General features: G+C 47.7%; 1 protein-coding gene across 1 annotated transcript in view; it reads right to left on the bottom strand.

The window, feature by feature from the left end:
- Nucleotides 1-6,518: 6,518 nt before the first annotated feature.
- Nucleotides 6,519-22,570, bottom strand: part of GEMIN5 (gem nuclear organelle associated protein 5) — an 86,300-nt gene continuing 70,248 nt past the window's right edge. Inside the window, exons 24-29 of the mRNA XM_073567886.1 lie at nucleotides 21,520-21,730; nucleotides 21,128-21,388; nucleotides 17,511-17,673; nucleotides 16,733-17,138; nucleotides 16,566-16,656; nucleotides 6,519-9,740 (exon numbers count right to left, since the gene is read on the bottom strand). Coding sequence (XP_073423987.1) covers nucleotides 9,552-9,740; nucleotides 16,566-16,656; nucleotides 16,733-17,138; nucleotides 17,511-17,673; nucleotides 21,128-21,388; nucleotides 21,520-21,730 — 1,321 coding nt within the window. The 3' untranslated portion in view covers nucleotides 6,519-9,551. The remainder of the gene's footprint in view (nucleotides 9,741-16,565; nucleotides 16,657-16,732; nucleotides 17,139-17,510; nucleotides 17,674-21,127; nucleotides 21,389-21,519; nucleotides 21,731-22,570) is intronic.

Here is a 22,570-nt window from a genome sequence, read left to right as displayed (position 1 = left end):
GCTTTTCAATTGCACATGAGATGTATAGGTATAAACAATGCCATTTCGTCTCTACCCGATAGGGATTCTCAAATCACAGGGCCCTCAAGGTCTCATCTCCTCTCTATATACATACTGTACATTTTGTCAGTGGGGACAGAAGGTGCCTTGGATTCCGTTAAGAAGAAATGGGAAGGGCTCATCCCAGATGCGCAGGATGAGGAGTGGGAAGAAATCCTGGAGTCACCAATCTGGGTATCTCCGTCTGCCAACAACAGGATGATACAGTTATATATTATTAATCAGTCATATTTGACTCCAGTTCGACTCTTTAAGATGGGCCGATACCCGTCATCGGAATGTTTGAGATGTCACTCAATAGATGCAGACTTTATTCATATGATCTGGTGCTGTCCTGTTGTTGCGCAATTCTGGAGAGGGGTGACATCATTATTAACATCCTTGGTACAAACCCCTGTTCCCCTTGAGCCGCTGATCTGTCTATTTGGAGTGTGGGATGAGGAGGCATGGGGTCATTATGCTGGGATTTTTTTACGGGAGACACTGTTCATGGCACGGAAGATACTAGCATTACGGTGGATGGGGGGTTCGCCTCCTTCTCTTGGGTCCTGGATCAATCTGGTAAATTCGATTATCCCATATGAACGTACACTGTATCAGAATAGAGGGTGCCCAGGTAAATTCGAGAAGATCTGGGAGAGGTGGAATTCCTCTCACCTCACTTTGCAGAGCGGAGATGTCGCACAGTAAACTACTCATTAAGGGTTGATTGTGACTTGTAGGATCTCTACTACCAATAGGTGGCGCTGTAGAGTAAAAGTCCTCTTTCTTTCTGAAGAGGCAATTTGCATATATAGATGTAGGCTGCGGCATAGTTTAGTTTGGTAGATGTAGGTAGAGTTTAGAAGCTAGGCAGGTTTTATCACTAGTATAATACAATAACAGAATACAATACTACTGTGATTCAGTTAATGTAATGTTTGCTTTATTTACACACAATTGATGCATATATTATACTTCATGTGTTTTTTTTTATGTTGTCTGAACTTATATCCATTTTGTATCAAACTCAACATCTTGTACTGGATGTGTGTATTATATAACTGCCTATGGTTAATAAACAAATTTAAAAAAATAAAATAAATATTCAGACCCTTTGCTCAGTATTGAGTAGAAGCACCTTTTGAGCTCGTACAGCCATGAGTTGTCTTGGCAAAGATGCAACAAGTTTTTCATACCTGGATTTGGGGATCCTCTCTAGTTCCTTCAGGTTGGATGGTGAACGTTGGTGGACAGCCATTTTAGGTCTCTCCAGAGATGCTCAATTAGGTTTAGATCAGGCTGGGCCAGTCAGGAATAGTCGCAGAGTTGTTCTGAAGCCACTCCTTTATTTTAGCTGTGTACTTAGGGTCATTGTCTTGTTGGAAAGTGAACCTTCAGCCAAGTCTGCGATCCAGAGCCCTCCGGAAGAGGTTTTCATCCAGGATATCTCTGTACTTGGCCGCATTCCTGTTTCTTTCAATTGCAACCAGTCATCCTGTCTTTGCAGCTGAAAAACACCCCCATAGCATGATGCTGCCACCACCATGTTTCACTGTTGGGATTGTATTGGACAGGTGATGAGCAGTGCCTGGTTTTCTCCACACATACCGCTTAGAATTACCACCAAAAAGTTCTATCTTCGTCTCATCAGACCAGAGAATCTTATTTCTCATAGTCTGGGAGTCCTTCATGTGTTTTTTTTTTTTTTAGCAAACTCTTTGCGGGCTTTCATATGTCTGGCACTGAGGAGAGGCTTCCGTCCGGCCACTCTGCCTTAAAGGCCTGACTGGTGGAGGGCTGCAGTGATGGCTGACTTTGTGGAACTTTCTCTCGACTCTGTACTGCATCGGGCTCAGCCACAGTGATCTTAGGGTTCTTCTTTACCTCTCATCGCCAAGACTCTTCTCCCACGATTGCTCAGTGTGGCTGGACGGCCAGGTCTAGGAAGACTTCTGGCGGTCCCAAACTTCTTCCATTTAAGGATTATAGAGGCCACTGTGCTCTTAGGAACCTTGAGCACTGCAGAAATTCTTTTGCAACCTTGGCCAGATCTGTGCCTTGCCACAATTCTGTCTCTGAGCTCCTTGGCCAGTTCCTTTGACCTCATGATTCTCATTTGGTCTGACATGCACTGTGAGGCCTTATATAGACAGGTGTGTGCCTTTACAAATCAAGTCCTATCAGTGTAATTAAACACAGCTGGACTCCAATGAAGGAGTAGAACCATCTTAAGGAAGATCACAAGGAAATGGACAGCATGTGACTTAAATATGAGTGTCTGAGCAAAGGGTCTGAATACTTATGACCATGTGATATTTCAGCTTTTCTTTTTTTAATAAATTTGAAAAAATTTCTACATTTTTTTTATTTCAGTCAAGATGGGGTGCAGAGTGCACATTAATAGAAAAAATTTTTTTGAATTTACCAAATGGCTGCAATGAAACAAAGAGTGAAAAATTTAAAGGGGTCTGAATACCTTCCGAACCCACTGTAGGACACTCCCACCCCACTTTGAATAGGTGGTCGTCTAATACTCTTCCGGGATGCGTGGCTCTCCTTAGCGTTCTTTTACACTTGCCGTGTTTTTGCGGGCCGTTTTTGCGACCCCAATAGATTTCTATGGGGCCGCAAAAATACATCAGAGCGCCGAATGGCTGTGAGGGCCGTATATACTGCCGTGAAAAAATATCGAGCTTGCTCAATATTTTTCACGGCTCACGGACACTGCCTCCATTTAAATCAATGGTACCGCAAAAAGCAACAGTAGTTTGTTTTTGCGGTACACCGTATTTGCCATTTTTTTCCCTCCAATTTGTTACAACAGGGAAAAACGGCGATATGAGTTTTTTTGCGGCTCGTTTTTGCGGGAGACCGCAAAAATCACGGCAAGTGTAAAAGAACCCTTTGTCGACGACGTCTGAGTCAGGGAGGTTGTTTCCACGGGTTACAGGATAGAATTTTCATCTCTCCCACGCAGACGTTTTTTCAAGTCATGTCCTCCAAGGTTTATATCTCAAGTTCCTGGCTTCTTCAGAGTTATCAATTCTCTCCTCTGGACAGGAGTCATCATATCTGTTTACTCACAGGAACGCTTCTCTGAATTTTATCCAACTTTTTTGTGGTTGCAAAAAAGGATGTCTCACGCGGTCCGATCCTGGGCCTCCAACTTCTGAACAGGCAGGTGTGCCTCCACCATATCTGAATGGAATCCCTCCACTCAGTGATTGCTTCCATGGAACCCGAGGAGTTCTTCTCAGTGGACTTTCAGGATGAAAATCTACACATCACGATTTGCCTGACACATCAGAAGTTTCTGAGTTTTGCGATTGGGGGGGCACACTATTGGTTCATTGCCCTCCCCTTTGGTTTGGCCACTGCTCCCAGAATGTTCACAAAGGTTTTGGCGACTGTCATGGCAAATCTTCATTTAAAAAGAATTGTAGTAATTTCCTGTCTGGACGACCTGCTGCTCAAGGGCCCCGTCCTTCCAAGACTGGTCCCAAATTCTGCAAGTCACCTTGGACACTCTTGCCTGCGTAGTCTGAGTAATCAACAAATCCTCACGAATTCCCTCTCAGCGCGTTGTTTTCCTAGGCATGTTGTTTGATAACACTCGCACCAAAGTTTTCCCAGAGGAAAAGATTTTGGCACTGTCTGGGGTTTCAGTCATTAAAACACCTATCCCTTCATTCTCTTCGACTCTGCATGAGTGTATTAGGGAAGATGAGTACCGCGATGGAAACGGTTCCTTTCACATTGTTCTATCCCCGTTTTCTTCAGCTGGCACTTCTGTCATTTTGAGACAAAATGACTTCCTCCCTGGATTGGCTCTTACTTCTGCCTCTCTCCTTGTGAGGCAGTCTCTGGTATGGTGGACTCTCTCCTCAATTTGGAAATCGAGATCATTCCTTCCTCTCAACTAGCAACTTGTTACAACGGATGATAGTCTCCTCGGGTGGGGAGCGGTCTCCCTTCATCACACAGTCCAGGGTCGCTGAAATTTCTGGGAAGCGTCCCTTCCCATCAATGTGCTGGAAATCAGAGCCATTTACCTTGCTCTTCTCAACTGGCAGGGCCTTCTGTGGTATTTTTACAGTCGGGACTATTCCAGTTTGTCTTAATACCCTCAAGACCAAGGTCTCGGCACTCTCAACCCTGTTCCAACTAAGTTTGGCATCTCGCCCCAGGTCTGGACTTTCCTTCAGGGTGTGTCTTGTCTAGCGCCACCATATCGTCCCCCTGTGGATCCGTGGGACCTTAACCTTGTTTTGTCCATTCTTTAGGGATCCCCCTTCTAGCCTCATACTCCCTTCTCTCCTGGAAGGGTTGCCTTTTTAGTTGCGATAACTTGCATTAGACGGGTCTTGGAATTTGTGGCTCTATCTTGTAGTTTCCCTTGTCTTTCACCAGGATAAAGTGGTTCCTTCCTAAGGTGGTTTCCCGTTTCCATATCAATGAGGATATTGTCCTTCAACCCATCACCTGGAAAGGTCTGTCCACAACCTGGATCTAGTCAGAGCACTGCGCTCCTATCTCTCTAGGACAGTATCCTTCAGATGATCAGACTCCTTGTTAGTCATCACTGAGGGTCGCCGGAACTCCCTGCCTCCAAATCTACTATCGCCCCCTGGATCCTGGAGGCTTATTATCTCAAAGATAAACAACCCCCTCCAGGAGTGAGGGCTCACTCCACTCGGGCAGTGTGGGCCTCCTGGGCCGTTCGCCACCAAGCTTCCACAAGCCAGTTTTGTAAGGCCACTACCTTTTCATGCTGTGAGCTGTGAAGAGAATGGTGCGTTTACAAGAAAACTGCCAATCAAGCTGCTCAAAGTTGGGCTGTGAAAGGAAGATGCACACATATGGACTTCGTTTTGTAAGGCTGTTGCAGTGTTCATTGCTCAACTGAGCAGATACCGGTCTGACTGCTGGCTTGACGCCCTTCTACAGCTCTGTCCATCTCTCATGTGCGGATGTCCTTCTACAGCTCTGTCCATCTCTCATGTGCGGTTGTCCTTCTTCAGCTCTGTCCATCTACAGCTCTGTTCATCTCTCATGTGCGGATGTCCTTCTACAGCTCTGTCCATCTCTCATGTGCGGATGTCCTACTACAGCTCTGTCCATCTCTCATGTGCAGATGTCTTTCTACAGCTCTGTCCATCTCTCATGTGCGGATGTCCTTCTACAGCTCTGTCCATCTCTCATGTGCGGATGTCCTACTACAGCTCTGTCCATCTCTCATGTGCAGATGTCTTTCTAGAGCTCTGTCCATCTCTCATGTGCGGATGTCCTACTGCTCTGTCCATCTCTCATGTGCGGATGACCTTCTACAGCTCTGTCCATCTCTCATATGCGGATGTCTTTCTACAGCTCTGTCCATCTCTCATGTGCGGATGTCCTTCTACAGCTCTGTCCATCTCTCATGTGCGGATGTCCTACTACAGCTCTGTCCATCTCTCATGTGCGGATGTCCTTCTACAGCTCTGTCCATCTCTCATGTGCGGATGTCCTACTACAGCTCTGTCCATCTCATGTGCAGATGTCTTTCTACAGCTCTGTCCATCTCTCATGTGCAGATGTCTTTCTACAGCTCTGTCCATCTCTCATGTGCGGATGTCCTTCTACAGCTCTGTCCATCTCTCATGTGCGGATGTCCTTCTACAGCTCTGTCCATCTCTCATGTGCGGATGTCCTACTACAGCTCTGTCCATCTCATGTGCAGATGTCTTTCTACAGCTCTGTCCATCTCTCATGTGCAGATGTCTTTCTACAGCTCTGTCCATCTCTCATGTGCGGATGTCCTTCTACAGCTCTGTCCATCTCATGTGCGGATGCCGTTGTACGGCCCTGTCCAGCTCTCGTGTATTGATGCCCTTCTATGGCCCTATCCATCTCTGGTGTACTGACTCCCTTTCACGGCCCTGTCCCTCTGTCGTGTACTGATGCCCTTCTACTAGCTTATCTTAGACATTAGATGGGAACATGTTTGCCAATCCGTGGTGTTTTAAAAGCCTATTTTAGAAAAGGCAGTTCGCATTTCTTACATGTACTGAAAAATTGGAAATAAATCATTATCTGCACATATACTGCCATTGTTCTTGGCAGCATGTCTTATTTACATAGGACAAAGTGCTGCCGAGAACAATTATTTGTAAATGAGCTTAAAAGTAATTTCACCTGAGCATCTTCAGAGAAGAGTACTTCAACTCTAGCACCCCCTATTGGATGTAGAGATCCTAAAAATCAGTATCCACCCTTTAACAAGCCTTGTTCCATGAATTAGGCTAAAAAAGCTCAATCAAAATCTCCATTTGCAGACACGTGTTTTAAGATGTTTGCCCCTATTGGACAAATGAGCGTTTTTGCTCGTTTGTTGAGCAACTGGCACCTGTTCGGTCACAATCAGCCAATGTATATGCACCAGAAACCCTCTACAGATCAATCTATAACCACATAATTGAAGACAAACAGCGACAACGTAAACTTTTTGATATTTATTTGAGAAAAAGAAACTGCAAGTCTTCCTTGGCATGACAGTAAAAATGTGTACACACAACATATAGTACAATTAGGTCACAGTGTCATTTCCATGAATATATATCGGTCACATGCCCCTTTATACACAGGTACACGGAGGACATGGCCCACGTAACGGACCAGAATACATTTTGCCCCCTAGGACAATTTCTTCAGTAATGAATGCAATATGCATTTGTATTTTTCCAAGCTGTGATTGATATCCACATCGTCCTCTCAATATCAAAAGTAAAACAACTGCATTGCTCTGAAATATTAGGAATGAACAATACACTTAGCCTTTAGTAAAAGTAGAATAACCACATTGGTCTTAAAGGGGTTGACCACAACCATTTTTTTTAATACTTTTTATTTAAATGTATGTCTTTGGGGCTAAAAATAATTTTCACAATTGGGTTCCGTTACAAATTTTACACCGTTTACCTTATGTAATCGCTGTATTGCGCTATTGCCGACCATTTTGCTGTTACAGGATCTTTGTTTCCCTTCCCATTCAACTTTGATGTGCTCTGTGGTCATAAAATCAGAACACACAATACAGATAAAAGTTACAATCGCTCTGTTGGATTTCAATAAGGTCCTGGGCACTCATGTGAATTTGTCTTTAATGCCATCAGTCGGACGCGTTTCAGCCCATCATAAGCTCTGCTGAAACGCGTTTATCAATTTTCACTATGTACAGCAGATGTTTCTCAAGTGCTGTCGTGGCTGTAAAAGCTGCACATTACGGCATCTGGGTAAGGGTGGCACACAGCGGAGGCAATCGGTTTTTCGTCGAGACAATTGCTTAAATTCAGTCTTTTATGTAGTCTGCTAAGTACAGCGACTGCATCGTCTCATGTGCGATGTAGTCACGATGTCACCGCTGCCGCCTGTCTTCAAAATCAGGACGGAGCAGGGAGCCCGAGCAGGACCTGCAGTAGTAGATGCAAATCTCACCAAGGTGATCTGTATCATTCCCTATAACGGGGCCGAATCAGTGGAGAGGTGGCAGATTTCCTATACAAAGTAATAAAAATTGTGACCACATCCCCACTGATCGTGGCGAGCTTGTCAGAGCCCCCAGCTGTTACTCTGACCACATCCCCACTGATCGTGGTGAGCTTGTCAGAGCCCCTAGCTGTTACTCTGACCACATCCCCACTGATCGTGGCGAGCATGTCAGAGCCTCCCGCTGTTACTCTGACCACATCCCCATTGACAGTGGCGAGCTTATCAGAGCCCCTGCTATTATTCTGACCACAACCTCACCGACAGTGGCGAGCTTGTCAGAGCCCCCCGCTATTATTCTGACCACATCCTCACCGACAGTGGCGAGCCTATCAGAGCCCCTGCTCTTATCCTGACCACATCCTCACTGACAGTGGCGAGCTTGTCAGAGCCCCCCGCTCTTATTCTGACCACATCCTCACTGACAGTGGCGAGCTTGTCAGAGCCCCCCGCTATTATTCTGACCACATCCTCACCGACAGTGGCGAGCCTATCAGAGCCCCCCGCTATTATTCTGACCACATCCTCACCGACAGTGGCAAGCCTATCAGAGCCCCCGCTATTATTCTGACCACATCCTCACCGGCAGTACGGGCTTGTCAGAGCCCCCATTATTCTGACCCTAGCCCCGCTGACAGTACCGGGCTTGCCAGAGCCCCCATTATACTGACCCTATTCCCACCGACAGTATGGGCTTGTCAGAGCCCCCGTTATTATTCTGATCCTATCACCACCGACAGTGACGAGTTTGTCAGAGCCCCGATTCCGTTATTGATGCCTGTCTTATTGGTGGCATCTACTATACGTATATGGCATATAAATATACAATATGTGCCATTAATAGTATCTTCCATGCTCTCTTTATTGGATCTGTTTCTGGTCATTCAGAGAACAATGTGTACACCACAGCCTAATGTCAAAAGTAGCCACAAGGATACAGCAGTCTCCTAGTGGCAGCCATGGTCAAGTGTCCTCCAAATCCTAAAGCATAGCCATCCTTTTAATTTTTTCGCATATATCAATAGTGAAAATAAGAAACTTTGTAATATATATAGATTCTGAACAGATATTTCATTCTCAATTAACAGGTAAAATGTGTCTTTAGTGAATACAGACTTTCCAATTAATTAGAAAGGAGAGGACAGTTGGTGCTCATAAAGTTCTATGGAGAACTGTGCCTCTAGCTCCTCCCTCCATAGACTCTTATGAGCTACAACTGTCGTCATCTATTTCAGTAACACTGAATACAGATTTTACCTCTGACTTGAGAATGAATGATCAGTCCAGGAGTAGAAAACCGGATTTCATTGATAAGATATATTACAAAGTTGCTTATAGCCTCTACATTGCACCGTTTATTACTGGTTGCAGTGAGTTGACTGAGAATCTGTCAGCGAGCTTGTTCAGACGGAAATATTTATAAACGCTCATCTTTCTTCTTGTGATTTTTTTTTACCACAAAGTTCAGGACAACGTTTACTTGGCCATAGTTCCTCTGAGAGGAGCTCAGAATAAAGTCAACTCTCCCAACAGAATGAACTCACTGACAGATTCTCACTTAACTCATTATCTACCAGCAATAGAAAATGCCACACAAGAGGCTATAACAGAAGGCAAATGGTGCTGAAATTTTTGTATCCAAAAATACATCCATTTAAGAAAAAAATGCAAGAAAAGTTGCGATATGTAGGAGGAGTGCACTTTAAATTACAGATTTATGGGAATGGATGGTGCAAGGGATCCTTGGCATTGAAGGACATCACTGCTGTTATACGGAGTGGCCCTTAAAGCTACAGTGCAGCATATTCCATGCATCCTAAGGCCTCGATTAGACCATTCCAGTGCGGAGAGCATAGTCCATAACCCAGAGCGGATGGATGACTATAGTATGCAGCTTCTAGGAGAAGCAAAGGCAGCTGATGGATGCTGGCACGAGTGCCCTGGTTATTGCAAGCCTGGAAGCAGTAATAAGCCAAGTCCTAAGCTTAGTCTTTAGACTGCGGCCCTTGTAATGAGGATATAAATTTGCTGGCTACTTTCTGGTGGTCCGGCGACCCGGCGCTGTGCTGCTGTAGGAGACTTATCGCTTGTCCGTGCACAGAAGGGGTCAGCTTAGAAGATGGAAGGTGAAGAATGACCAGGCAGCTCTCCAGGACATCGGGGAATGGCAGCACCTGCGGGAATATAACAACACAGACAGTTATCTAGGGTCCTGTATGTAAGCCCTGCGGAGATGTAGTATGACTGCCATGCGAGTCAGCTACATTTAACTTGCTGTCTAATGAATGGGTGGCTGTATAATACAGGACAAGACTCACAGAACAGAAGACCCCCGCTCCGGGTAATGGCTAAGGCCCCAAAGCCCCAACGCGGTATATTACTTGCAATGATTTAGAAGGGAGCAAACACTGCTCTTTACTTAAGCTGACCCCATATTCAAAACGTGGAATGGTTTTCCAGAGTTTATTAAGATAGATTAATGAGTTATTATGGGGGTCTGACACGATCAGGACACCCCTAATGGGGTTGCCTGTATGTGCGGCCTCGCCTCATGCTACAGCCAGTGCATAGGAATTAGCTGCAGTACCAGGCACATCAGTTCCCAGGTACTGCAGACCAGCTTCTACTGAAGTGAATGGGTTCTGGGGTGCAATTTTCGGCAACTCCATAGTGACTGGAAATGTGGCGTTTGGCACTGCCGGAGCTGAAAAGCGTAATCCATGGGTGCTGGGTATCGGTCCCCCCAAGAATCTGAAATTGATGACCAGGTTCGGACTGGCCCACAGGAGAATCCTCGGGTGGGCCCCCATACAGGAATGGGCTCTCCATACCACCACATATATGAGAAATAGTTGGCACAATACATTTGTTTCATCTCAACATTCATTTAACAAACTACCCCTTTTATCATTACAAAAAAAACAAAAACATGGATTTTTGTGATAACTCACCGTAAAATCCTTTTCTCCGAGACGCTCATTGGGGGACACAGGTACTGTGGGTGTATGCTACTGCCGCCTAGAGGCTGACACTAAGTGAAAAAAAGAGGTTAGCTCCTCCTCCGCCGTATACACCCTCGCCCCGATTGTGGGCGAAACCCAGTTTGGTGCCAAAGCAGTAGAACAAACAAAAATCAGACAGCAACCTTAATACAGGTAACAACAGGTCTAGAAAATAGCCACCCTAGTTTCATACCGAAAGCATATTAAATAAACAGAAGCCACTTGGCTAATAGGGTGAGTGCTGTGTCCCCCAATGAGCGTCTCGGAGAAAAGGATTTTACGGTGAGTTATCACAAAAATACATGTTTCTCCTTCGTCTCATTGGGGGACACAGGTACTGTGGGACGTCCTAAAGCAGTCCCTGGGTGGGAAGTTGACTCACCGATCCAAGCTACATGCACCTCTTGTCTAAAGGTGCGCCACTGCTGCTTGGAGAATCCTTCTACCCAGGCTCGCATCCGCCGAAGCCTGAGTATGGACATTGTAATGTTTAGTAAACGTGTGCAGGCTGGACCAGGTTGCTGCCTTGCAAACCTGTTCTGCCGAAGCCTGGTGTCAAAGCGCCCAAGAGGCGCCCACTGCCCGAGTAGAGTGTGCTCTGATCCCTGCTGGAATCGGCACGCCCCTGACGCGGTAGGCTTCCTGAATAACAGAACGAATCCATCTGGCTATGGTCGATTTTGAGGCAGCGAGTCCCTTCCTGCGACCCTCAGGGAAGCATGAACAGTGCGTCCGACTGATGAAAAGGTGCCGTCCGCGACACGTACCTCCTGAGACCTCTCACCAGGTCCAACGTATGAAGAGCCTTTTCCACACGGTGCACCGGTGCTGGACAGAAAGAGGGCAAGACAATATCCTGATTTATATGAAACGAGGAAACGACCTTTGGTAAAAAAGGAGGAGCTGGTCTAAGAACCACCTTGTCTTTGTAAAAGGTCAGGAACGGGGCTCGGCAAGATAACGCTGCCAGCTCCGAGACCCTCCTGATCGATGATATGGCTACCAGAAACACCACCTTCCAGGACAGGTATGATAAAGAGACATCCTGCAGCGGCTCAAATGGAGCTTCCTGCAGAACACTTAGGACCAGGTTAAGATCCAAGGCGTCCATAGGTGCTTTAGAGGGAGGTATCAATTGGGAGACCCCTTGGATGAAAGTCTTAACCTGCAGATTGGTAGCAATCCTGCGCTGAAAGAGGACGGATAAAGCCGATATCTGTCTTCTGAGAGAACTGGGAGCCAAGCCTGAGTCTAAACCAGACTGGAGAAAAGCCAAGATATTAGGGATGGAGAATCTCAGTGGCGAACGACCGTTGCCCCGGCACCATGCAAAGAAAACCTTCCAAGTGGGGTGGTAAACTCGTGCCGAGGTAGGCTTTCGGGCGCTAACCATCGTAGCAACCACCTTGCGCCCGAACCCCGCCTGCGTCAGAATCCAGGATTCAACAGCCAAGCCGTCAAACACAGAGCCCCTGAGTTCGGGTGGCAGATCGGCCCTTGAGACAGATCTGGGCGCTCTGGCAGGCGTCATGGCACGTCGACGAGCAGCTGCACTAGATCTGCGTACCATGTCCGACGAGGCCAGTCTGGAGCCAGCAGAATCACTGGCACCCCCTCCGCCTTGATTTTCTTGATGACCCTCGGAAGCAGGGGCAGTGGGGGAAACAGGTATGGGAGGCGAAACGGATTCCATGGCAGAACCAGCGCATCCACGGCGATTGCCTGCGGGTCCCGGGACTGTGCGACGAACATGGACACCTTGGCGTTCGCTATGGACGCCATCAGATCCACATCCGGAGTTCCCCACCGTTGGCAAATCTGCTGAAAAACCTCTGGGTGAAGTGACCATTCTCCGGACGCAAGCCCCTGCCGGCTGAGAAAGTCGGCCGCCTTGTTCTCTACCCCCGGGATGTGGACCGCCGATACCAGCGAGCGGTTCCTCTCGGTCCAGCGAAGCACGTGCCCTACTTCGCGCATGGTTTCCCTGCTGCGGGTGCCCCCCTGGTGATTTATGTAAGCCACCACTGTGGCGTTGTCCGACTGAATCCGGACGTGCGGCCTGCTAGTAGGGGATGGAATCGATGCAGAGTCAGCTGGATCGCCCGTATCTCCAACAAGTTGATCGGAAGGGTGCCTCCTGCGGCGACCACCGTCCCTGAGTCGTGTGGTGGCGGAAAACCGCTCCCCAGCCAAAAAGGCTGGCGTCGGTTGTGACCACCAGCCACTGATCTGAGGGGAAGGGTTTCCCCTGAAGCAGGGAGGAGATGACAACCGGCACCGATGATCGAGAGTGAATGGGTTCTTGTCCCAGGCTGACAAGAGGGCATGCTGCAGGGGATGAAGATGAAACTGGGCGAACGGAATCGCTTCCATCGCTGCCACCATTTTCCCCAGAATCCTCATGCAGAAACGGATGGTGTGAGGGACTGGTTGGCGCAGTACTCGCACCCCCTGCCGGAGGGCTAGGGCCTTGTCTCGAGGAAGACTTACCAACCCTCAGAAAGTGTTGAAGGCCATCCCTAAAAAGGAAATTCTCTGAGCTGGAACAAGGGATGACTTCCTTACATTGACCAACCACCCTAAGCGGGCATGAGTATCTAGCGTAATGCTGACACTTTCCTCGCATGCCTTCCTTGAAGAGGCTTTGACCAAGAGGTCGTCTAAGTAGGGGAATACTACTATGCCCCGGGAGTGCAGGATGGCCATGGGGACTGCCATGACCTTTGTGAACACTCTGGGGGCCGTGGCTAGCCCGAAGGGCAGCGCTGCAAACTGAAAATGTATACCGTTGATGACGAAGCGTAGAAACCTTTGATGCGGAGGGAAAATGTTAATATGTAGATAGGCGTCCTGGATATCGATAGAGGCCAAATACTCTCCCTGCCTCATTGCCACTATGACTGATCGGAGAGATTCCACTTGGAAATGTCTGATCCTGATAAATCTGTTCAGGAACTTTAGATCCAAAATGGGCCTGACCGTCCCGTCCTTTTTGGGAACTGCAAACAGGTTGGAATAGAAGCCCTGCGCCTTTTCGTTTTCTGGTACTGGAATGATAACTCCATTGTGAGAGAGCGAATCGACGGCTTCTAGTAGAGCCCTTGCCCGGGTATCCACTTTGGGAAGCCAGGAAAGAAAAAGTAGTCTTGGGGGGTACCTGACAAATTCTATCTTGTACCCTGTGGACGCCAGCTCTCTCACCTATGCGTCGTGCGTGAAATTGAGCCAGGCGTGGTGAAACCGGAGTAGGCGGCCGCCTACCCCGCTGGTGCCGCCTGACAAATGCCCCGAGTCATTTGGCTGAAGATCTTTGGGACCTGATCCCCTCGACCTAGACTGGTTAGCACGCATCCTCCCCAATTGGTTAGCTCTATATGAGACCTGTCGGTCCCTATTGTGATTGGGACGCCCTGATGCGGCGGAGTTGGCCGCTGTCGTCCACCCAGGGTTGCGAAAGGCCTGAAATCGCGCCTGTAACTGGTGACGAAATGGCGGCTTGGCCTTTTGCTGAGGAAGAAAGCCGCTCTTGCCTCCTGTGGAGTCGGAGATGAGCTGATCTAGCCTCTCTCCGAACAGGCGGCCACACTGGTAAGGTAGCGCTGTCAAGGACTTTTTTGAGGATGAATCAGCCCGCCATGTCCTTAACCATAGCGCTCTCCTAATGGAGATTGCATTTGCGGCTGCAAGTGCCGAGCAGTTGGCCGCATCTAAAGATGCATTAATCAAGTAGTCCACCGCCATGGCTATCTGATTCAAGATTTTTGATACTTCCGCTGGTAGGCCTAGGTCCTGCAAGACTCTATTCAAAGTTTCTGACCAAGAAATCATGGCCTTGGCTACCCACGTTGCTGCGAACGAGGGAGAAAGCGCTGATCCTGATGCCTCAAACATTGAGCGAGCCAAGTTCTCTATGAGACGATCAGTGGGATCCTTAATAGAAGAACCACTAGGAACAGATAGTAAAGTTCTAGTAGCCAAGCGCGACACCGGTGGGTCCACCGTTGGGGATTCCGTCCACTTTTTACGGAGATCCTGGGGAAAAGGGTACTTCGCCTCGAGTGCCCTCTGACCCGAGAACCGCCTGTCCGGCCGTTCTCTGTGTTTTTGCACTATGTCCTTAAATTCAGGGTGAGTGCAAAATACTCCATGGGGACGCTTGACACGTTTAAATGACACCTTATAGCCCGCAGCCAGAGTGGAATCATCCTCAATCCCCAGAGTCTGGTTGACGGCTTCTATGAGATTGTCAACCGTTTCCTGACCACCTGGCGTATCTAGGTCCAGGGGCATATCCGAGCCTTGTTCGCTATCCACTGCTGGTGACGGGGAGCGAGAAGCCGAGCTAACGGATGCCGAGGCACCGGATGGACCGGGAGACGCCGTGTGGGTTCGTTTCCCCCGGGTCTGCCTGGAGTGAGAGCGGCCCCTGCAGGCCGGAGGCTCGTGTGAGGTACAGGACCCCTCTAAGACAGGAGAGCCACTGTCCCTGGCCCTATCTGGGGCTCGAAGGGACTCTATTGCTCTCGTGACGCCATAGATTGCGACAGTGATAACGCCCATTCCAGGGGGCCTGTTACACTGGGCTCGGTCGCAGGGGAGGGCTCCTGAGCGCGTTCGGACTCGCAGGCTTCGCATACCCGTTTGGTCTGTGCCCGCGGGAAAGCCGACTGACAGGAGATGCATGCAACATAAAGGAACGTATGTGTCTTAGATTTTCCTGACATGCTGTACCTGTCAGGTCTCCGTGCTGACAAAAACAAACCGCCGGGGGAGGGCGCTCTTTGTTCCTGATAGCGCGGCCTGTCCGTGGGGTTGGGGGGCAGCACTTACCACAGTCCTGTGTCCTCAGCGTGCGAGGTGCCACTTTAATCTGCGTGCCAGTACTGCAGGCTGGCCCCCGGAAGAAAAAGAAGGATCCTGGGGGCGGTCCTTTCTTTGCGGCCTAGTTCCGGCCTAAAGCCGGGGACTAAATTTCTTCAGGCGCCCGCCCAGGCTATGGGGGGCGGGGCCACCTTGACGCGATGCCGGGGGGTGGGGACTTCCGGCCGTGGCCTAGCGCTGGCTGAAGCCGGGGCCTCGATTTATTCCTCCATCCGCCCTGGGGGGGCGGGTGAAACCACCGGACCTCCTGAAACGCTCCGGAACCGGATCCCTGGACGCCACGCCGCAGGAGCCCTCCCTGGCCATCATTCCTCAGGTAGAGGGGAGGGGGGCCCTAAATGACCAGGACGGTGCAGACACCCTAACTCCATCTAACCCCCTGCAGGGGTGAGAGGGACCGTCCGCCACCCTGCCCCCCGCAGTCCTTAGCATTGGTGGGGCAGCGGGGTCACGCGGACTACGCTTGTGCCTCTGTGCAGCCCCGGGTTTCAATACTCTGGGGTGGACAGGACTAAGTCCGGCATCATGTCCCACGGTGCGGGAGAGCATACGTGGAGGGACACTCACACATGGTCGCCCGTTGTTGGTTTGGGGAGATCGGACCCCTTCGATAGGGTCCGTCGCCCGTATCTCACCTCCGTAGTCTGAAAATATCCCACGATGCGGGAGATGATACGTGGAGGGACACTCACACGTGCTCGCCCGTTGTTGGTTTGGGGAGATCGAACCCTTTCAACAGGGTCCATCGCCCCTATCTTATCTTCATGTGGAAGAAAAAAAAAAAAAATCAGTTGAGACAGACCGACGTGTGCCTCTAACAGACACTAAGCAAAAACTGGGTTCCGCCCGCAATCGGGGCGAGGGTGTGTACGGCGGAGGAGGAGCTAACCTCTTTTTTTCACTTAGTGTCAGCCTCCAGGCGGCAGTAGCATACACCCACAGTACCTGGGTCCCCCAATCAGACGAAGGAGAAAATAGGCAAATTTGTGAATGAGGGTAATGTGATAATTGCATGTAGCTCAAGAGTGGGCCACCAGAGTCAATGTTACTGGTGGGCCTTTGGCATCCCAGTCCGGCACTGATTAAAACTGAGCCACTTTAAAACGCTTCTCTTACCTTTAAGTACTCAGGAAAATCTGCCAGTTTATGGTTCGCGGTGGAAAGCTTCTTCATCAGCTCCGTTAGAGAGACCGGATTTGGGTTAGAGCTGTGAAAACGACCAATTGACAATTAACTTCGGAGCTTACGGAGAAAGTAATCCATGGGAGTCTCAGTCTACTCACGTCTGGCTCTTGCCATCAGGACCTTTCTCTGGCGACGATGTTGGGTTTGAGTCCGAGTCTTGGTCTAATTCTAGAGAATTATCCTGGATCTGCCGGTTCCTCTGATGCTGCTGGATCATCTCGCAGAGAGCTTGCTGGACATCCGCAATCTCCCGCTGTGCGTTTTGGAAGCCGACATGCAGGTCGGACAGCAGCACCCCAAAGTCACACAGGATTTCTGGGGAATCCTCCTCCCCTGGGGCAGCGAGCTCTGCATCTTCACCAGAAGAGCTCTCCATTTTCACATCTGACCGATTCCACCACGTCTCGTACAGCTTGATGTAAGCGAGGAACGCCTGCACGCTGTCGCACGCCGCCACGCTCTCTTTATTCTCTGGGCTGAGGTTCTCTCTTAGCTCATCACAACCTGAGAACAAAGGAAAAGAGATTTCATGTCTGACAAAATGGACAGCTTTGCTGCTGCAAAACAGGAAGACGTAATATGGTTATTTAAAGGGACAGTCCTCTTTTAGATAGATGCTACATAAAAATGTTGGAAAAACCTGCGAAGACTCATCGCTTTAAAAAAAAGGTGCTTATTACCATCTCCTCTTTAAGCACACATGCACACTACATCGAGCAGAGCATGCATGTGTTTAAAGGGATAGCGAGTGGGAAGAAATACTTGACAGGTATATACGTTATATGGCCACCTGTCGGTCACATGGTGGACAGCTGGTTGGAAATAAAACCGCCAATTCCAGAAACAGTGCGACTTCGGATCAGGTACAATCCTTACCTTTAGGAATCAGCAGCTTGGAAATTTCTTGCATTAACGTGAACTGTCCTGCGTGATGACAGCGGGACAGGGCGCGGAGTAATGCGGCCACCATCTCATCCCAGCTCTTTGATAAGTAGCTCAGAGCAGACAGAGCCACCTCATGGGCGATGTGGAGAAGCAGCTGTGTGATTAGAAACATACCAGAATAAGGAGTACAATCCAGTGATGAAAATTATACCAAGAAAAGAGTATTTTACTATCAAATTTATTGAAAAATTAAAAGTGCATCACAATAATAATAGTGGTGAGCGAGCGTGCTGGGATAAGGTGTTATCTGCTCATGCTCGAGTGCTAATAGTGTCTTCGGTGTGGTCAAATACTATGTTCGAGTCCCCATGGCTGCATGTCTCGCGGATGTTCGACAGTCACAACACATGCAGGGATTAGCTAACAAACAGGCAGTCCCTGCATGTGTTATGCTTGCCGAATAAGGAGGGAGCCGACGATGTTCGCTCATCTCTAGTGGTGAGTTCTCCTTCAATGGAAGTCTTCACAAAAAAAAGAGGATGGGCAGACATCTGTCTGAGATCGTTTAGTGAATCCTGCACTGAGCAGGGGTTTGGACACAATGACCCTGGAGGTCCCTTCCAACTCTACCATTCTATGAAAACTGGATAGGAGGAGCTGGCCAGTAATTGCTCGAAAGGCTTCATGGAGCTTCTTATTATACATAAATTGACTGAATTTGGAAAAGAGAGACACTATTCAATCTTCTTTGAAAAAAAAGGTTTAACATCTGAGGCACGCTAGAGGTTGAATACTGATCTTGGTGCCGATTTCTCCAAATGGAAGAATGAAATAAAAATGGTAAAAACCTAAAAAAAGAGAGATACTTTGGACGTACAAATTAGGTCTATAAGTGGAGACAAAGTAGAGCTTGTTCTGAAATCAGTCTCCTCAAAGACATCGGGAGCAGGAACAGAACGTGACATATGTGGCTATGAATAACTGGAGGAGACCCTCCTTTAAACATAAGGAGCCTTTCAGGGGCAGACAATCCACAAACCGCAAAATGCAGCCATCACAATTTACTGACGATAACAAAATGAAACAAAATACATTAGAGGGAATTAATTTATCGTCTCATGTCCTCTCTGACGCACAGAGTGAAGTGTCACCATTAGGCCTGACTTTGGTACCTAATAATTCGTTTAGCTATTTTACAGCCATGAAGGATCTATACTTATTTTCACGTAAGTCGATATACCCACCCTCCAGCGTCTTCATATAGTACTTTACAGACACCACAATGGTCCCGAAGCATCATCTTCTACCCATAGCTTCCAACATAATAACATACTACAATATATAATAACACCACATATAATAGTATGTTATTAAATATTTTACCACATTTTTTGCTTCAAATATATTTTTCCCTATTTTCCACCTCTGAAACCTGGGTGCGTCTTATAGTCCGGTGCATCTTATAGTCCAAAAAATATGGTATTTAGGAAAAACACGTCTGTGAATTCTTTACTACATGCATGCTCATCACGCGCTCCTCATACAGTTAAAGCCATCCCAGTTGGAAAGTTTCTCAGGATGAAGCGGATCTGTTGGACAGACCAGAGGTTTGAGTACCAATCTAATGATTTAAAACAATTGCTGCATAAAAAAGAATACCGTATTTTTCACATTAGACGCACTTTTTCCCCCCAAATTTGGGGAATGGGGGTGCGTCTTATAATGCGTATATACCTTACCGGTACCGTTGCTGCAGGCTGGGATGAGGGGGTCTCCCGACACTTGGTGAAAGTCCAGAGCCCCCCGCAGTTCCATGGTTTCCTGTGCGGTGGACTCCGGGAAAATGGCCGCTGGGGGGGCGGTGCATGCGCAGATGGAGACCTCGGCATCAAGATCTTGGGAGATGAGATTTCAGAGCTGAAATCTCTTTTCCCGAGATCCTGGTACCGAGATCTCCGTCTGCGCATGCGCCGATCTCCGGCGGCCATTTTCCCGAAGTCCACCGCACAGGAAACCACGGAACTGTGGGGGCTCTTGCCTTTCACCAAGTGTCGGGAGAGCACGGCAGCAGCACTGGAGACCCCCGCAGCACCATCGGACACCCCCGCAGTATCGGACACCTGCAGCGGTGCACTGCACATCGGACACCCCCTCCTCCCAGCCTGCAGCATCACCCCAATCTTGCCTCCTCCAGCAGCGACCCTGGGACCCCACCCCCGATAAGCAATAAGATGCATGGATTATAAGAAGTACCACCATTTTGTTAAAAAAAAAAGTTTCCTATTTTTCTCCTCAAAATTTGGGGTGCGTCTTATAATCCTGAGCATCTTATAATCCGCAAAATACGGTACTTGAGAGCTAAGAAAACCCCAAGACGACAACTCTTGGTCTCGCTGCTCAAGTGCTATACTCTTCAATATGGGTAAGCACTTTAATTAAAATCACTATTTTAGAGTGGGCATACGATAGGATATTTGGCAATATATATCCTTTAACCCTTCCCGTCGATAAACGATCATTATCATTCTATTTGATTACGCGCCATGCCTGGTTTCTTCCATAGCGGAACCCAGGCTACAGTTTGACAGGCTGTCAGTCAAAAAGGTTTTCTTTTGACACACCAATTGATTGCCCTTATTGATTTTACTACCAGTGATAAATTCTTGCAATTCGCGAAAATTATCCTGACCTTCCAAATAGATCCGTCCGGGGAATTACAGAGACAGAAAGACGTATTGCTGGTGTCTGGTCTTTTTTTCTCTTGTTTTGGCATTTATCTTATGAAATAAATCTTTGTATATTTTATTAGTGCAGGCAATTACATAGAAAATATTATCTTTTTTTATTTCTATATTACCATTTATGTTTGGGGAAATGGGGAATGATTTAAACTTATATTTTTTTTAAATATTTTTTTAATATTTTTACACTTAATTAGATCCTTTAGGCAATTTTAAACAGCAATTGATTGATCGTCTATTCAATACATTGCATTACTGTAATATTATGGTGTATTGTAAAATCAACTATTTCTAGTCGTAGGTCCCTGGCTGCCATGGCACCTGATCTGCAGCCAATGATGAGCATGTTGCTCGGTGTGTCGATGTCCGTCCCTAGTGATGGCTGCCATACTGGTGTCCTTTTTAAGTGCCGCGGGCATGCTTGACAGTGGAATTTAAAAGGTCAAACTAATGTGATCTGAGCTAGATCTGATTGCATCGTTTAGGGGACGCAGCCGGCACCCATGGCTGTATCCTTGATCCTACTTCAAAAAGTGATAGCTCACAACCACCGAACATTTATGGCAGACGTCGCGAAAAGGTCAATCTGAGAAAAGATTGTCTTGTTGAGTTAAAACCAATTTAAAAGGGTTTTTCAATCCTATAAAGTGACAAAAAATAGATAGAAAACTGTGCAGCCAGCAGTGCTGCCGTGTAGGAAAAGCTACACCTGTGCTGTGGTCCCCTTCATCTCAGGATCAGTCCCGATTGTCAGACCCCCCACTGATCATAATGTGATGGCATGTCGCTTTATAAGATGGGCATACCCTTTTAAAAAACGTACAACTAATGTGAATGCCATACGACAATTACGGACGTCTCCGTTACCTGCTTGGGGCTGGTGTTGGCCGTGGTTGGCGGCGTGTCGGATGTCCGCAGCTGCTGACACACCTCATTATACTGATCTTCAGAGTACAGTCCATACTCCACCTGCCATAGACCCGTGAGTTTAGTAATGAAGGGTTCCTCGCTGCCATGTCTGACCCAATCATGCAAACATGGGGTGGTCTGCGTCTTCCAATCTATGGGCGTCTTGTCCTTGACGTGGGTAAACAGCAGCTCACTGGTACAAAACACCAGCCCGTGCCCCTGTAAAATGACCGATTATATATAAGCAGAACTTACACATTCTTCCTAAAACCAAGAACAAAAAGAAGGGATGTCCGTAGCAGGCGATCCCGACTGGCTGGCTGCTAATGGGTTAGAGTTAAGTATTTTACCAGGAGGGTGGGGTGCTGCTTCAGAGATGTCTGGGCTCCAACCCAGTTCTTAACAGCGATGTGTTCTTGGGCACAGCGCAGGGCGAACGACGCTGCCAAAGTCTTCTCTCCGGATATTAACGCAAGTTCAGCGGCTGTGCTGAGAGACAGCAGGTCTCCCTTCTTGGCCAGGACCTTAGCTGCATCATATGGGGATGATGCCCCTAAATAACTACAGGTAAAACAGAAGGACAGAATTACGGTCAGTGATCAAGGAGGTTCTACAGAGAATAAAACCCCTTTGCTACTGCTCAGAGATGTCTCTTCTCTGGTATATTGCATCCAGGAACAGAAATCTCTGTGCCGTGCTAAAGGGAATTAGCACTTTTTTTTTTTTTTTAAATCCCTCAAAAAGTTGTATCACAGCAGAGAAGCCACACGTGGTCAACCTTGTACAGGAATCGGCCGAGTTTGTGCATCCCCAATCTATATTAATCAGTCCTAGTATAACATACGGACAAGTTAGGCTTTCATTAACCGACCCCTTTAGTTACACATGGTGTAATGGGTACATGGCAAAAATTTCAACACACAATCACCAGGGTAGCGAAAAAAAAAATATAAGGATACATGATTTTCAATGTCCAAATATCATTTTAAGGGGAAACGACATGCCTGACATTGCAGTGTAAGGAGACTTGTAGACAGTGCAATGCTCCTTTGGGAAGAGGACTTGATCTCTAGTGTCACGTATTGATTGTAGCAATCCGAAAAGTTAATATTGGCCTTTTGTTGAGCCTTGCAACATGACTTAGGATAAAGGATGGAATCTCCAGCGCTGGACTTCAGTTAAAAATACATCATTTATTGTAAATTCTTAAAATCGAACAGAAAAAGTGTGGATAAGGACATACAGGCAGATGGGGTCTCTGGTGGTAACCACCAGAGGGAGCCCAGAAAGAGAACTCGCAACACCTCTGTCAATCTGACCAGCTCCACTACCTTCAGTAACCACCAGAGGGAGCCCAGAAAGAGAATTCACAACACCCCCCCTACATCAGTATGGGGGAGA

This window comes from Dendrobates tinctorius, unplaced genomic scaffold (genome assembly GCF_039654945.1).
Source record: "Dendrobates tinctorius isolate UK_male_01 unplaced genomic scaffold, ASM3965494v1 ptg000020l, whole genome shotgun sequence".
In the NCBI taxonomy this organism is placed as follows: domain Eukaryota; kingdom Metazoa; phylum Chordata; class Amphibia; order Anura; family Dendrobatidae; genus Dendrobates; species Dendrobates tinctorius.
This window is presented reverse-complemented; position numbering and strand designations above follow the sequence as displayed.